Source organism: Triplophysa dalaica, chromosome 10 (assembly GCF_015846415.1).
Source record: "Triplophysa dalaica isolate WHDGS20190420 chromosome 10, ASM1584641v1, whole genome shotgun sequence".
Lineage (NCBI taxonomy): Eukaryota > Metazoa > Chordata > Actinopteri > Cypriniformes > Nemacheilidae > Triplophysa > Triplophysa dalaica.
The window spans coordinates 2755487-2773484 of NC_079551.1; the positions used below are offsets into that span (position 1 = coordinate 2755487).

The window sequence follows — 17998 nt, forward strand, 5'->3', positions numbered from 1 at the left end:
ACAAACCCACAGAACAAACAGAAAGAGGAAAAGAGAAAGAGTTAGTAAAACTCTGTTAGTAAAACAGTGTCATGTGAGTCAGACACAAGCGGTCAGCACTGATATATAAACATATTTTCAGTTTTCTGAATGCAGTGACACAGATTGTTTGAAGAACATATGAGAGCAGGACTCTAGACTGCCTCCAAAATGCTCACAAATGCGATCGTATTTTTATAACATGCGAGGTCAACAGGGTTGCATCGGTGCGAGTTGCCCTGCCAAAGATTTATTTGAACATTTCATGTGATTTATGAGTGAATGACGCGCTTGTGATAAGTGCAGGAAAGAGCGATCAGAGAGCTTGTGCACTCCCTCTGTCTCCAAACTAAAGTGTGTGTTCAACTTCATTTGGTGTTGGGCAGACAGAGAGGCATAAAAGCATCACAGAACAGATTCTCAGACGGATCATTGATGTCAAATTCTGATGTCCTACAGCTGTGAAAACCAACAGGAAAGAAAAGAAAGGGAAACAAAGAAGGATTGTGAAGAGTGACAAGTTATATTTGTGTCAGATAATTTTATTGCCAAATAAATAACTTGAATGAAGTTCATTATGGTATGGTCAAGGTCATTATGATAATGCTATAAAAACGGGTGCGACCAACTGAGAAAGTGAGTCACAGCAGTGCGACAAGCAGTAAAATGAGTCTAGAGCCCAGAACAGATTAATACAAAACTATAACTTGCAATAAAATGGTTTAATTCATAAATATGATGTTGTGGGTCACAAGATGATGTTGACATGACAGATTTCAGATTTTCATATTCGGGCGATATAAAAGAAATTCCAGCACCTGGCCATTTTTCTAAATAAAGTTGTCATGCAAAAAATGTCATGACAAATTAAGAGAATAACAGCAGTATCTTAAGTACTTAAATTAACAATTAAAAATAAAACCTTAAACTTTTAAGATCCCAAACCCACTGTAAACAATTACAGTTATGTATGGCGTCTATTATTTTGGCCTACCTTTGTGAAAATGTGTCGTACAGTGTGCTTATTTCAAACGCGTGAGCAATCGTGTCGCGAGGTCGACACGGACTTTCCAAACATAAGCGTTGCTTTTTCTTTTAGGTACCAAGTCGTCTGCTGCTGCAGGACTTTGCGCTTCAGCAGACATAACGTTACTTTGTTGCGAATTTGAACTGCTGCTCCCGGTCGCGCTCATCTTTCCCAAATGATGTTCTTTGCTAATTCAAAGCATGTACAGTAGAGATGCGCGGATAAGCTAAAATGTCACCCGCATCCGCTGCTTCGATAAATTATCCACCCGCCCGCACGTATAGTTTTCTCTGATATAGATATCCGGACCCGATCGTTACTTTAATTACTCAGTAAATTTTCTAGCACTGTCTTTGTCTGTAAATGCCTAAATCTAATCTTTCGATTTAGCACACACATGATGTACCATATAAGAGGTACCAGTCTTATGGCTTTCATATATATACACTGTCTCACTGTCGTTGCATATTACATACCCAGCACTTGATTCGTTAAACCACTTCGCTGAAACGCTCCCACACGGTACTTTTCTTTCCTTCCTTTTGTTTTGTTTTTAATTCTCCCTTTTTAAATTTCTCTCGGATCCGTTTTGCCTCCATTTCTGCTTTAAGAAATAGACCCTAAATGTACCGCCGCCACGCGCGCATTTGTTTTAAATTACTGCAAATTAGCGCCTGATTAAAAATGCATTTAAAACATGTTCGTATTTTATGATAAATTTTGTTAATATTGTATATGATATCATACACACGCGACCCACCCGCAATTAATCAGAATGTATTTTTTATTACCCGCCCCGCGGATCATCCATCCACAGCGCCCACGGATATAACCGCCATCCGCGCATCACTAAAGTGTTAAAATGCTCCCAATTGGATAAACGTAAAATTGCTGTCAAATACTACGTAGGTGCAATATCCTATTTAAAGCCCTTTTAATCGAAATAATCGCAGCTTTTGCGATTTGAACATCGCACCCCTTCAAATTGCGATTTCGGTTTAAAAACGATTAATCGTGCAGGCCTATTCGAGAGCGAACATTTATGCGTTACTTTACTTTTACTTCAGTTTGGGACTTTTACTATTGCGCTGTCAGACATGTGACATAAACAAAACTGAGAGAAAACCGGCAAAGGCGTTTACATGCAGCGTGAAATGTGAGTAATGGGCAAAAAACTACCTCTGGCGAGCGGGTTTCACTTACACAGTTTATGAACTTTCACTGATAAAAGAAAAGTGTTTTATACGTTTACATGACCTTACTTGTTATCAGTTTATTAAACATAATGGGAGTAAGACTGTGCATGTAAACGCACTCTTTGAGTCTTGATGATCAGTAAATGTGTTCTGCTACAATCAACATTAAATATTATTTGATCTATGAATGAATCAAACAGCAAGAAAACATTATTTAAAAATATATATATATGTCAGGTGTAATAAGTGAATGATGTTCAGAATGATTGTGTTGATGTCATGCATTACTGTGTATTCACAGCAGGTGTTAAAGTGTAAATATGAATTTTCAGGACATTACTAACTGTGAAACAAATACTGATCGACTGTATTTAAATATTACTGTGACAGATTTATTGAAATTAACTTTGTAGAAATATTGTCTTTGCACAATGCTTTAATCTAAAGTAAGACGAAACTTTTATGAAAATACTTTAATTATATTGAAGAGATCTCCTCACCTGAGTCAGTGAAACTGAATGTCTCGTGTATAGTGTGTGTGATGCTGCCGATGGTGACATCTGCTTCATACTGTCCAGAGTCTTCATTCTTCATGTGTGTGATGATGAGATCTCCAGTCTGATCATCCAGCTTCAGTCTGTCTCTGAATCTCTCTTCAATAAAAGGTGTTGAGATCTTTCTATTCTCTGTAATGATTTCAGCTACAAGAGAGTTGTTGTGTTTGATCTTCCAGTGTATCTTCTCATTTCTCTGTTCTTCAGTAACATCAATGTGTAGAGAGACAGAATCTCTCTCTTTCACCATCTTCAGTTTAGGAGGCAAACCTGCAGAACAAACAGAAAGAGGAAAAGAGAAAGAGTTAGTAAAACTCTGTTAGTAAAACAGTGTCATGTGAGTCAGACACAAGCGGTCAGCACTGATATATAAACATATTTTCAGTTTTTTGAATGCAGTGACACAGTTTGTTTGAAGAACATATGAGAGCAGGACTCTAGACTGCGTCCAAAATGCTCACAAATGCGATCGTATTTTTATAACATGCGAGGTCAACAGTGTTGCATCGGTGCGAGTTGCCCTGCCAAAGATTTATTTGAACATTTCATGTGATTTATGAGTGAATGACGCGCTTGTGATAAGTGCAGGAAAGAGCGATCAGAGAGCTTGTGCACTCCCTCTGTCTCCAAACTAAAGTGTGTGTTCAACTTCATTTGGTGTTGCGCAGACAGAGAGGCATAAAAGCATCACAGGACAGATTCTCAGACGGATCATTGATGTCAAATTCTGATGTCCTACAGCTGTGAAAACCAACAGCAAAGAAAACAAAGGGAAACAAAGAAGGATTGTGAAGAGTGACAAGTTATATTTGTGTCAGATAATTTCATTGCCAAAATATAACTTGAAAGAAGTTCATAATGGTATGGTCAAGGTCATTATGATAATGCTATAAAAACGGGTGCGACCAACTGAGAAAGTGAGTCACACCAGTGCGACAAGCGGTAAAATGAGTCTAGAGCCCTGAACAGATTAATACAAAACTATAACTTGCAATAAAATGGTTTAATTCATAGATATGATGTTGTGGGTCACAGGATGATGTTGACATGACAGATTTGATATATCTTGAGTTAACTGTATGTGATCATTTCACCACAGATTGTTTGAGCGTTTTACCATCAGACAATAACATTAACAGCACAAATGTCTGTTATTTCACACTGTAATTGTTCAGGATGTTGAATGATTATGTTAATAAAATCATTACTAAAATAAAGCTTGTGTTACTCACTGACACTGAATGTTTGAAACATTGTTTCTGTCCGTCTGTTAATGATCTCTAGTTGATAAAGTCCAGTGAGTTCAGATGTGATGTGTGTGATGGTGAGATCTCCGGTCTGAGGATTCATCTTCAGTCTGTCAATAAATCTCACATCAGGGTCATAAACTGGATCACTGTTGACCTCTCTGTTGATTCTAGCTATGAGATCGCCTTTTAACCTCCACACTATCACATGATCTGTCTGTAGTTCAGTAAGATGAGTGTGTAGAGTCACAGATCCTCCATCATTCACTGACACTGTATCACCAAACTGTTTTTGATACAGTTTACACTGAATATGAAGTTGTGAAGTGTACTCCCACTGTAGAAACTAAAGTTGCTAAATGAACTTACTGTTGATGAATAAAGAGATGATAAAGAGTAAAGAGATCGTCTTCATGTTGTTACTAAAGATGATCAGTAAAGTGATTCAAGAGTTTATTCAAGTCTTCAGTGTTTGAGATCTCAGCCACCGCCTCAAAAACACTGAGAGACAAATAAAGACTAAACTAAACTAAACCTACACACACACACACATGAAGAATAGCTGATGAGTTATCACGATGATTCCTCTGAAGATAAATGAAAAGAGTTTTACGAGAAATTCTTAAAGTAGGATTGTCAGCCTCAGACGTCACGTCCACGGAGGTAAAGCTACGTCAAACTTCATTATTCAGTATGATGGTCTGTCTACGTGAGAACACATATGTAAACTACAGAGATAACACCCTCTAGTGACGAAACATCTGAGTTTCGAAACAGTAATATCGTTTACTAAAACACGTAACATGGCCAGTTTGACAAGAGCTCTGAAGCGCTGATTCGAAACAAAAGATTCTGATTCGAAGCTTCAAAATGGCTGTTTGGACACCGTCCAACACTAGATTCACTCACAGCGACACCTGTGTTCTGCTACGTTTGCTTTTTTACTCTGACAACATGACATCGCCTAAAGGCCAAGTTATAGTCATGCGTAGGACCTACGCCGTAGCCTCTACACCATAGGTGTCAGTTTTCATTTACACTTCTGCGTCCCTGTCCACATCGACAGGCTATGACCACTAGGCATCAGTATCCATGCGCCGGTTACTTGTGTAACCAAGACAAGAGCCGAAGAAGAATGACCTTGTTTGAGACGCAAGTAACATAGTCACTTTTGTTGCAGCTTGAGATGTTAAATACAGAAGCGCAAATATCTTATTTAGATAATTCATTCGGAAATGTGTTTGAGTAAACATGACTCTATCGCAGAGTTTTTTGACCCTGAGGGCGGGGTTCAAACAGACCAATCCCGGCGCTTGCGGTCTGCGTACGGTCCACGTTTTTGCCTACGCACGTCTATAAACTGAACTTTAGAATTATAAGGTTCAATAGGTGTTCGGACTATATGCATTTCATACAGCAAAAATGATATGTGAAAAAAATCTCTTTCATACATGAAAAAGACAAAGACCCTAAATGTACTCTAAATACAATTTCAACGATTTCTGAAATTTGTATATGGGGACTTTTGGAACCTGTCAAACTCAGATAGAACCACTTTCACTTTCTGTTTAGAATTATAAGGTTCTATAGGCAAACATTCATTAAAGCACTACATGTTCAAGCAGAACAGAAAGTATGTATATTGTTGTTTTACTGAAGGGATCACAAATAATAAAAAGATTTCAAATGACCCCACATGATACTTAAGTTCACTCACCCATAACCTGTAATGTGAACTTCTGCTGATGCTCTTTGCCGTTGATCTCAAAGTAATAGAGTCCACTGTGGTCTTTCTTAACATGTTTTAAAGTCAGTTCCCCAGTGTACTTGTCTGCTGCTATGGACTCTTTAAAGAGAGGATTATGAGGATGTGTAGATTCGCCGTGATCAAATTCAATCACTCGAATCACACTCCCAACAGCAGACCAGAATTTCCAGGTAATGGTGCTTCCAGATGACAGTGTAGGGTTCGGTTTAAAACTAACTTCATCGCCCAGATAACATTTCAGACCAGTAGCACCTGTAAACAAACACACAATGAAAATAAACCGTAAAACTACATAGTTATAGTATTTTGTTGTGGATTAAAATACATCGAACTTCGCCAACCTGAAACAGCGCCGATCGAAACGACCATCAACAGCACGAATAGCGAGGAGAGACATCTGACTGACATCTTCATACAAACTATTCACTTATTCTAGTGTCAATAATGTATCGACTGTAATGTCGCATCCAACTCAGACGATCAGAGCACAAGATTCATCTTGACGTCACCACGCCGAAAAGCGCATGCGCATGATCACTATAATAAATTATCACATTATGGCGTTTCGTCAGTTAAGTAAACCAGAGTTTATTCACGTGCAGAACTTGTGTAAAGTACATCATGTAATTTAAGGGTAAAGTGCGCCATCTAGTGTCCATTGCAGTACCCCTCAACAAACTGAAACTGAAAGTAAGTAGCCTGCTAATATTAGTAATACTATAGAAAATGAGTTAAAAGTCAAAACATATATATAAATATAAACATGGATAAGAGAACATCTGATTATATACAATGAATACAAATACATGATTAAATCTCAAATCATACATGTCTCAGGCTGAAGCTCATAATAAACTAATGCAAACATTATATCCACCCATCAACTGCAAAAATGATTTATTCAAGTTCCAATAAAAGTCAAATTCAACCACAAAGCACACGAAAATATTGACATTTAATACATTTGGGGGTGGCTAATGTGATGATATTTTTTTATATTTTATTTGATCAATCTCATTGCTTTTCTCCCCCTGTGGCACTACAGGATAGAAAAGACTCCAGATGTTCAGTGTCTACAATCCACACTGAATACTGCTTATGAATACAGATTTACCACTCATTCAACATACTAGTTTTGTGTACTTAAGGGAAAGTATGCATACTTGGACTGATAGACTAAGACTTTTGATATTAACAGAAAATAAACAGCAGTCAGTGATATACGCGTGTAGTTAAGATGAATAACACAAAGAGAGAATCATATTATTGCTTAGCAACAAACCACACGTAACTTTAAACACCAGACTGATGTTCACTGACTTACAGTTGTTTAATGGTGCCTAACTCATAGACATAAAGAAACACAAAATTGTGGAGAAGAAAAAGTAAAAGTATTAAAACATTGCTAAAGAACTTACCATTAAAGAATAAAGAGATGATAAAGAGTAAAGAGATTAACATTATCATTATGATGATAATAAACAGGCAAATCATCATAAAAACAAGTTATGTTCACTCAACAATTAAATATAAAGATTATTTCTCCAAACAGAGATATGTTTATTTTATTGTACATTCCAATTAATATCAAAACATTGATACATGTCACATGATTTACGACATAATAACAAAAACAAAATACAGCTAACTAACACACTAACACACAATAAAAACATGATAACATGATAAAAAAAACATGATTTCTGGTCATTTATTATACAAGAGTTTTCTTCATACTGTTATTGTGCAGTCGCTTGTGTTGGAAGCACTTATATTTGGAGACGTCTCATGACGCATATAGGCCTGTAGGTTTTTGGGGGACAGGAATTACATTTGGATTGTCTGAGAGTCATTCAACATCTTGATAACAGCTTGTATGTCACTATCACAGATGATGAGAGTTGCATGTCGTGCGCACCTTTGTGCATCTCCAGCGCGTTTGGACCAAAGCAGGCACGTCAGTTCCAACCATGTTCTGCCTCTTTGCCCATTTCAGGGGTGTCACGCTGCTAAAACAGCTCCCCAGAAACATACAGGTGAAGTCACAGACACTACGTCCAGTCTTTGATTTAAACAAAAGTAATTGTCGGTTGCACTTTATTTTACGGTACGTATGTGTTCCTATAGTGTTCTTCCCTAAGAAAGTACTGGGTAGCAAGACTTTAATTTGACACAGTTCAATATATAACCAAGTGCAAACAGTGCCATAGTTCATTAGTGCAAGCAGAGATGAAGGGACTCATTTTAAGAAATTAAATTGTAACATCTCATGGTAAATGTAGATATATTTCTGAGTTAGTCTATTAGCAGGATTACGTCAAGTGCTTTAAAGCTGTGATATCGTTTAGAAAGTTGAAAGACACAGAGAACTTTGTATAATATACTTTAAAGATGTATATAAGAACTAAATCGCAATGAAAACTCATTTAAGATGTTAGATATAACATTACACTCTGACAGAAAGCCGTTCAATAGAGAAAATTATATATAGAACATGTATTTGAAATGTTATTTAATGAAGCAATTGTGGCTCAATTAAACCAAAAATAAAAGTTTACAATAAACCAACGGCAAACTTTTAAGTAAGATTAAAATAATAAAAGCTTTCTGCAACAGAAGCTTCAGATAAATCAAAGCTGTATGACAGAATATTAAAGTCAAAGTAACACTGATGGGTCAAAGTCTGATTTCTAGCTCTACATCTCTTTCTAGTGAATCTCAACGTGTGTCCGTTCAGGGTGTGTATTATTTTCACTGCTCAACAATGTCAAATATCAGGTTTGCAGGTGTGAGTATAAGGTCATAAACATTACATCCAATGTCTACAGGTAACAGATATGAAATCTGATATTTACTGATGATTTACTTGAATGTAATTCAACTCTATTGAAAGAATGTTGATGTTGTCGGCAAATCAAAGAGAAACCTTTCGCTGGTAGGGTTGAAAAAATAACAGGAAGTGTCTCAACATCCATTTTCGGCCCAAAAGGCACCAGGTGGAGTTCTAAAGACGATAGGGGTGCTGGTGGTGATCAACCGCTACAGTGAGTGCTCAAGATGGTCTCCTGATTGGTCAATTTTAATGTGTCATGTTAGCTTTAGTCACATGGTCAAGGAAAGTAGAAAAAGGAAATGCGAGATGATTTAGATCCTCATCGCCCTGGAAGCTCTTCAGTGGGAGCTCTGACTCTTCTTTTCCTTTGAGCTTCTCTAATTTGTGTTATTGTGATGTGTTTGTAATGTTCATCATGTTACACTGGAGGCACATCACCATTGCTGGCGTCTCCATTCCTCAAAGGCTCATTTTTCTCCACTGACTCTTCTCTTGTGTTGGAATCTGTAAGAAAAGCAGACAATAAATAATTCTGTTGTAATATTTTTGTTTTGCCTGATTTAGAAAAAAAAAACGTAAAACTGATCTTATTGTCTCTATGATTTCAATCCATTCTTTGGTACTTATCCCCAAATCCTGCAGTATTCTGGATGTTTCAACAGGTGTGGATTTCATGCTGCCCTGTATATTTTTTAGCATGGGCGTCAGAAGCATGTGTATTTCAGAGAGTAGAAACTACACTCATTCACCAACAGCTTCAATGGAGTAGCAAGTAAGACATATGAACATAGTTGTGATGCTTTATTGATGAAGGTTCGATTCCACCTTTCACTCTTCTACCTTTTCACATCACATTTTAGATCAGACAGGCATATGATTTCAACACAATGAAGAAACTATTTGAAATGAGGTGTTTAATAATAAAGTGTATAGTCAGGTTAAAGGTAGCAGGGGGGTCTTTATTGTTCCAATTAGTGGGCATCCACTTAATACATTTAATAAACATAATAATTTAACCTCAATAACTGTTGTATTTAATGTATAATGTACAACATTACTTGTGTACCTTGCGCCTGTGTTTTTTAATGTGCACATTGTCAGTAAATCACCGCAGTAATTTCCACTCCCATCTGTGCTTTTTTAAAATTGCGCTATCGCACTACTATTCCGATTCTTACCTTGATGTCTCATTTTGAGGTGACGGTAGATCACAACACCAGCAGCAGCAGCAGCCATAACCAGGAAGAGAAGAGCAACACATATTCCTGCTATCACACCTGAAGACTGACCTGTGGAGGATAAAACATATTCATCATCATCATTAATGAATTCTTCACAGGCTTCAGTAATGACAGAGAGAAAGTTATTAATATTAATGAATTGATCAGTCTGATCATAAACATTGGTAACCATGATCAGATTTGATTAAAAAACACAATTTGTATATGATCTATGAAGGAATCAAACTAGAAAACAATATCTAAAAATATGATGTTCATATTTTTCCCCGACAAGCGGGGAAATATCGCATTCATAATCGCGGATGAATCGACTGCGATTATGAATGCGATATTTCCCCTCTCGTCAGTGAACTACGGCTCTGTGTAGTAAATGCCGCTCCATCTGAAAGCAGCTGATGGCGATATACTACTAATCAAGGAACCGGTTTTACTGACGAGACGCGCGTGACAATCGAGTGCGATTTATCGTGCAGCCCTACAGCAGGTGTTAATGTGTAAATATGAATTATCAGGACATTACAAACTGTTACTAAATAAACTTCATGTATTTGTGTGTAAGAGCACTGACATAAAGAAGAGTCTATGAAACAAATACTGATCGACTGCATTTTAAATATTACTGTGACAGATTTATTGAAATTAACTTTTTTGAAATATTGTCTTTGCACAATGCTTTAATCTAAAGTGAGACGAAACTTCTATGAAAAGACTAATTATATTGAAGAGATCTCCTCACCTGAACCAGTGAAACTGAATGTCTTGTGTATAGTGTGTGTGATGCTGCCGATGGTGACATCTGCTTCATACTGTCCAGAGTCTTCATTCTTCATGAGTGTGATGATGAGATCTCCAGTCTGATCATCCAGCTTCAGTCTGTCTCTGAATCTCTCTTCAATAAAAGGTGTTGAGATCTTTCTATTCTCTGTAATGATTTCAGCTACAAGAGAGTTGTTGTGTTTGATCTTCCAGTGTATCTTCTCATTTCTCTGTTCTTCAGTAACATCAATGTGTAGAGAGACATAATCTCTCTCTTTCACCATCTTCACTTTAGGAGACAAACCTGCAGAACAAACAGAAACAGAAAGAGTGATATGACACTTTTTTATCATTTTAAATTTTACACCGGTGTTATCGTGGCAGGTATGATGTGGCACACCCTTGTTTGCTGGATCCTATTTGTGTGTTATTTTATTTACTGTGTTTATACTCACCCTTATGTGGTGTTTGTATTTGTGCTTAAAGGTTTTTCATCTGGTTGATTGACTGAATGAATTGAATTTCCCAAAATAAAAAGAGGTCAAAAGTGTGGTCAATGATATAAACCCAGTTGGATTCTCCTTGTACTGGACTGTCTTTACAAGTGTGAGAGTTCTGCATGTTTAAAACCTTGCTAAAAGCTAGAGAGCACTTGACAGTGGGTCACAGGGTATTGTTGACATGACAGATTTGATATATCTTGAGTTAACTGTATGTGATCATTCAACACAGAATGTTTGAGCGTTTTACCATCAGACAATAACATTAACAGCACAAATGTCTGTTATTTCACACTGTAATTGTTCAGGATGTTGAATGATTATGTTAATAAAATCATTACTAAAATAAAGCTTGTGATACTCACTGACATTGAATGTTTGAAACATTGTTTCTGTCTTTTCTCTGATGATGTCTAGTTGATAAAGTCCAGTGAGTTCAGAAGTGATGTGTGTGATGGTGAGATCTCCAGTCTGAGGATTCATCTTCAGTCTGTCAGTAAATCTCACATCAGGCTCATAAACTGGATCTCTGTTGACCGCTCTGTTGACATTAGCTATGTGACGGTCTTTAAACATCCACACTATCAGATCATCTGTATGTAGTTTAGTAAGATGATTGTGTAGAGTAACAGATCCTCCATCATTCACTGACTCTGAATAAGTAATTAAAAATACAGCAAGAAAACGGTCAGAAGCTGTATTTTTATATCTCTTCTCATGTCCACAGTACCTGAATATGCAACAGTAGTTTTTCATTTTGACGTTTCTATATCAACTGCATGATTCGAGAGGGGACTTTTATGCGTTACTTTACTTTTACTTCCGTTTGGGACTTTTACTATTGCGCTGTCAGACATGTGACATAAACAAAACTGAGAGAAAACCAGCAAAGGCGTTTACATGCAGCGTGAAATCTGAGTTATGGGCAAAAAACTACCTCTGGCGAGCGGATTTCACTTACACAGTTTATGAACTTTCACTGATAAAAGAAAAGTGTTTTATACGTTTACATGACCTTACTTGTTAACAGTTTATTAAACATAATGGGAGTAAGACTGTGCATATAAACGCACTCTTTGAGTCTTGATGATCAGTAAATGTGTTCTGCTACAATCTACATTAAATATGATTTGATCTATGAATGAATCAAACAGCAAGGAAACAATTTCTAACAATATATACATATCAGGTGTAATAAGTGAATGATGTTCAGAATGATTGTGTTGATGTCATGCATTACTGTGTTAAAGTGTTAATATGAATTTTCAGGACATTACAAACTGTGAAACAAATACTGATCGACTGCATTTTTTATATTACTGTGACAGATTTATTGAAATTAACTTTTTTGAAATATTGTCTTTGCACAATGCTTTAATCTAAAGTGAGACGAAACTTTTATGAAAAGACTTTAATTATATTGAAGAGATCTCCTCACCTGAGTCAGTGAAACTGAATGTCTTGTGTATAGTGTGTGTGATGCTGCCGATGGTGACATTTACTTCATACTGTCCAGAGTCTTCATTCTTCATGTGTGTGATGATGAGATCTCCAGTCTGATCATCCAGCTTCAGTCTGTCTCTGAATCTCTCTTCAATAAAAGGTGTTGAGATCTTTCTATTCTCTGTAATGATTTCAGCTACAAGAGAGTTGTTGTGTTTGATCTTCCAGTGTATCTTCTCATTTCTCTGTTCTTCAGGAATACCAATGTGTAGAGAGACAGAATCTCTCTCTTTCACTTTCTTCACTTTGGGAAACAAACCTGCAGAACAAACAGAAAGAGGATGTGTTAATGTGTCATGTGAGTCAGACACAAGCGGTCAGCACTGATATATAAACATATTTTCAGTGTTTTTAATGCAGTGACACAGATTGTTTGAAGAACATATGAGAGCAGGGCTCTAGACTGGCATCAAAATGCTCACAAATGTGATCGTATCTTTATAACGTGCGAGGTCTACAGGTGTTGCATCGGTGCGAGTTGCCCTGCTAAAGATTTATTTGAACATTTCATGTGATTTATGAGTGAATGACGCGCTTGTGATAAGTGCAGGAAAGAGCGAGTAGAGAGCTTGTGCACTCCCTCTGTCTCCAAACTAAAGTATGCGTTCAACTTCATTTGGTGTTGGGCAGACAGAGAGGCATAAAAGCATCACAGGACAGATTCTCAGACGGATCATTGATGACATATTCTGATGTCCTACAGCTGTGAAAAACAACAGCAAAGAAAACAAAGGATTGTGAAGAGATACAATTTATATTTGTGTCAGATCATTTTATTGCCAAAATATAACTTGAAAGAAGTTCATAATGGTATGGTCAAGGTCATTATGATAATGCTATAAAAACGGGTGCGACCACCTGAGAAAGTGAGTCACAGCAGTGCGACCAGCGGGAAAAATGAGTCTACAGCCCAGAACAGATTAAAACAAAACTATAACTTGCAATAAAACGGTTTAATTCATAGATATGATGTTGTGTGTCACAGGATGATGGTGACATGACAGATTTCAGTGCTCGTGTTCATGCCTTTACTAGCTGTTATTGAAGGATGATCATGTAAGCACGCCATAACAAAGTTTAAAAAAAATGCAAATAACAATCACAGCTTAAAACCAGCAAACAGAAAATGACGCCAAGCTCTGTGTGATGCATTTACTCCTATGAAAACCCCATTTTTATTATGTTTATGTGCTATAATCGGTTCCCCGGTGCATGTAGCAATCCAGAAAATGTGAAAAATAAGAACCCAGTAAGTTTGTTTTGGTCTGCCTTTGCCTGAAAGCATGTGAGAAATCGAGTCGTTCAGATATCGTTCAGGTTGTGATGTCCAAAATGGATTTTATTGCAATGTTACTGGCCCTTAATCTACTCCGTTCCACCCAGCGCTCCGCCATTGTGGTTTTCACAAGAGACAGCGGTGTACGTGACGCCATGGCTAAAGTTGGTGGACGACATTTAATGTAGTCGCTGGAAAGAGTCCAAACCTAGCAGTGGATTTATTTTATTTTTAGTGGAAATCAATCAGAAACCATGAGTAAAAACCTGCTTGTTTGCACAAATCACTTCAAACCTGAGTGCTTTTTCAGCCTGGGACATTACAAGCAGGATAAGCTTCAAAGTTGTTCCTAAAGAGGGATCGAGACCGACTGAACAAGACAAAACTGCCGATGTGAGTAATATTTATCAACAATCTGAATTGACGAAAATGTAGCGTATATATAGGAGGATAACGTTAGCTTATGATAGCGAAGTCAGTCACAGGCTAAATAAAACATTTAAACCCTGTGTTAAACTTACTGTATATAAGTGCAGAGAGACACTTACTTAACTGTATGAATGTTAAGACATTATGTGCGTTAATATGTTTAGACTGAAAAATACATTCTCAGCTTACAAGTAATGCTTTCACGTTGTGTGTGTAACTTCAACAACAAGAGCTTAAATCCACGTTTTTCCTGCAGCTGCAGCTGCGCAATCAGTGGATTTTAGGAAAACATAAACGCACAACGTGAGCACTGTTTGCTGTGACTGATTTTTAGTCTCCGGACGAATGATTTGAGACGTTTAACCACAGACGAGTTCAAGAAACATAATTTTGCTAAACAATTGTCATGGCAGTACTACACGTGTGCTGTGTCGTCACACCGGACGGAAGGGAGAGGGGTGCTCTGTAACTCATTATCATTTAAAGAGACATGCACCAAAACGTTAAAGTGAGCAGAGCTGTTTTTGTCGAGGCAAGAAGGGTTTTGTTTACACAGCCATTGAGTGTTTTTAAGCAAAATATGTTCCATAAATTTCATGAAGATCTTAAATAAATTATACCAATTTGTTGAATGTGGTTGTCTAAGGAAACCTTTAAAGCAGAACTTTAAACGCAACAGACTCTTCATAGACTTGAATGATCAGCAGAACGAACTGTCAGAAAGTGATGATGTCGCTCGCATGGACCGTCATCCGGCATGTGACAGGTACTGATATCATCACTGAAGCTCATGTTAAGCTGTTTACATAAAAAATATTCACTGCCCCTCTGTGTTCTGCCTGTTACTTCATTAAAATGATTGTGCACCATATATAAACTTCTTGAATGAGTTTAAGTTTGACTATAACTTAACTACTGTTATGCATATAGGCCTAATAATTCTAGTACTACAAAGTTTAGATGATTGGTAAAAAATGACAAGGAAAGTGATATTTGTTGTATTGTTTTAAAATACGTTCTCCTTAATTTGTGTGGTTTTAGTGTGTAATTAATAGAATTCAATAAAACAAATTTTTGGTTTTCGGGTTTTCATTACGGTGCATCCCTAATGGACTCCGTCCTTCCAGTCATGAGTTTTCTAGCTCCCTATGCAGAGTTGTGACAGAACCACGTCTTTTAGGTTTAGATGTGTTATGTGTGGACACACGTGGCTTTTGTTGTCACTTTGCGCTGCGTGTCCTCCTGTTTTTCGTTAAGCTCCGCCCCTTTGTTTCTCCACTAGTGTTTCATCTCTATCATCTGTCCCATTATGTTCCCGCTAGTTTCCATTTAGTGTTTAATCTCCGTCACCTCCCCTTTGCAATTATTCTTAGTTAGTTGTTCCCTATTTTAAGCCCTTTTGTTTCTCTGTTCCTGGACCTGGTTGGATTGTTGTCATGATTTCACTTTGTATCCTCTGTGCTCTTCTGTTCGTCTATTATGGATCACCCCGTTCCTGGTCTTCCTGCTCCTTGTGTTTTGGATTTATCATTTAGATCACAGGTGTCAGACTCTGTTACTGAAGGACCGCAGCTGTGCAGTACTTGACCCTCCAGGAACTGAGTTTGACTCCCTGATTTAGATCATCGTTCTGCCTGTTTGTTTTCGTCTCCCTTGTGGGAAATATTTTAGTTTGATTCCTTGTTTCATACGGTTTTCCCCATCGTGGGTTTTTGTTTTATTAATAAAAGTAGTTTTGTTAACCCTTCTACTGCCTGTGTTTGGGTTCTGTCATCTTGTTCTGTGACATCTGATCATTTCACCACAGAATGTTTGAGTGTTTTACCATCAGACAATAACACGAACAGCACAAATGTCTGTAATTTCACACTGTAATTGTTCAGGATGTTGAATGATTATGTTAATAAAATCATAACAAAATAAAACTTGTGATACTCACTGACACTGAATGTTTGAAACATCGTTTCCGTCTGTCTGTTGATGATCTCTAGTTTATAAAGTCCAGTGAGTTCAGATGTGATGTTTGTGATGGTGAGATCTCCAGTCTGAGGATTCATCTTCAGTCTGTCAGTAAATCTCTCATCAGGGTCATAAACTGGATCACTCTTGACCGCTCTGTCGATTTTAGCTATGCGATCGCCTTTAAACCACCAGACTATCAGATGATCTGTCTGTAGTTTAGTGAGATGATTGTGTAGAGTCACAGATCCTCCATCATTCACTGACACTCTCTTATAAAACACACCTGAAGACACAAACACTGAGAGATCAAACACTGTGTGTCTGTAAAAGATTCAGTTGAGATCTTTCATCTTTGAGTGCGTTTACATGCACAAAATAAACAGATATCTATCAAAAACAAGCTTATGAAAGAAACCTGTTTTCATGTGTTTACATGCACAGTAATAAACCGGCTACACAGAAAACCACGTTTATATGGAAGTTTGAGTCTTGCCAGGTTTCTCGTGTGCAGTGACGTCACCATTGATAGTCTGTTTAGTAATTAAAAATTCAGCAGAAAACGGTCAGAAGCTGTATTTTTATATCTCTTCTCATGTCCACAGTACCTGCATGTGCAACAGTAGTTTTTCATTTTGACGTTTCTACATCCACTGAATGATTCGAGAGCAAACTTTTATGAGTTACTTTACTTTTACTTCCGTTTGGGACTTTTACTATTGTGCTGTCAGACATGTGACATAAACAAAACTGAGAGAAAACCAGCAAAGGCGTTTACATGCAGCGTGAAATCTGAGTAATGGGCAAAAAACTACCTCTGGCGAGCGGATTTCACTTACACAGTTTATGAACTTTCACTGCTAAAAGAAAAGCGTTTTATACGTTTACATGACCTCACTTGTTATCAGTTTATTAAACATAATGGGAGTAAGACTGTGCATATAAACGCACTCTTTGAGTCTTGATGATCAGTAAATGTGTTCTGCTACAATCTACATTAAATTTTATTTGATCTATGAATGAATCAAACAGCAAGAAAACAATTTCTAAAAATATATATATGTCAGGTGTAATAAGTGAATGATGTTCAGAATGATTGTGTGGATGTCATGCATTACTGTGTGTTCACAGCAGGTGTTAAAGTGTAAATATGAATTATCAGGACATTACAAACTGTGAAACAAATACTGATCGACTGCATTTTAAATATTACTGTGACAGATTTATTGAAATTAACTTTTTTTGAAATATTGTCTTTGCACAATTCTTTAATCTAAAGGGAGACGAAACTTTTATGTAAAGACTTTAATTATATTGAAGAGATCTCCTCACCTGAGTCAGTGAAACTGAATGTCTTGTGTATAGTGTGTGTGTGTCCGATGGTGACATCTGCTTCATACTGTCCAGAGTCTTCATTCTTCATGTGTGTGATGATGAGATCTCCAGTCTGATCATCCAGCTTCAGTCTGTCTCTGAATCTCTCTTCAATAAAAGGTGTTGAGATCTTTCTATTCTCTGTAATAATTTCAGCTACAAGAGAGTTGTTGTGTTTGATCTTCCAGTGTATCTTCTCATTTCTCTGTTCTTCAGTAACATCAATGTGTAGAGAGACAGAATCTCTCTCTTTCACCATCTTCAGTTTAGGAGGCAAACCTGCAGAACAAACAGAAAGAGAAAAGAGAAAGAGTTAG

The 17998-nt window shown here is 37.1% G+C and overlaps 2 protein-coding genes across 2 annotated transcripts; both read right to left on the minus strand.

The window, feature by feature from the left end:
- Positions 1–557: 557 nt before the first annotated feature.
- LOC130429378 (uncharacterized) lies at positions 558–6369 on the minus strand. Its single transcript, XM_056757904.1, has 3 exons — positions 6152–6369; positions 5760–6062; positions 558–3065 (listed from the first exon to the last, which is right to left on the minus strand). Exons 1-3 carry the CDS (start codon positions 6222–6224, stop codon positions 2719–2721), a joined length of 723 nt encoding a protein of 240 aa, XP_056613882.1. The 5' UTR covers positions 6225–6369; the 3' UTR covers positions 558–2718.
- Positions 6370–7522: 1153 nt separating this feature from the next.
- Positions 7523–17682, minus strand: LOC130429377 (uncharacterized). The gene is made up of 7 exons (XM_056757903.1): positions 17640–17682; positions 16288–16593; positions 12579–12902; positions 11506–11793; positions 10621–10944; positions 9822–9932; positions 7523–9147 (listed from the first exon to the last, which is right to left on the minus strand). Exons 2-7 carry the CDS (start codon positions 16403–16405, stop codon positions 9062–9064), a joined length of 1251 nt encoding a protein of 416 aa, XP_056613881.1. The 5' UTR covers positions 16406–16593; positions 17640–17682; the 3' UTR covers positions 7523–9061.
- Between the last annotated feature and the right edge of the window lie 316 nt (positions 17683–17998).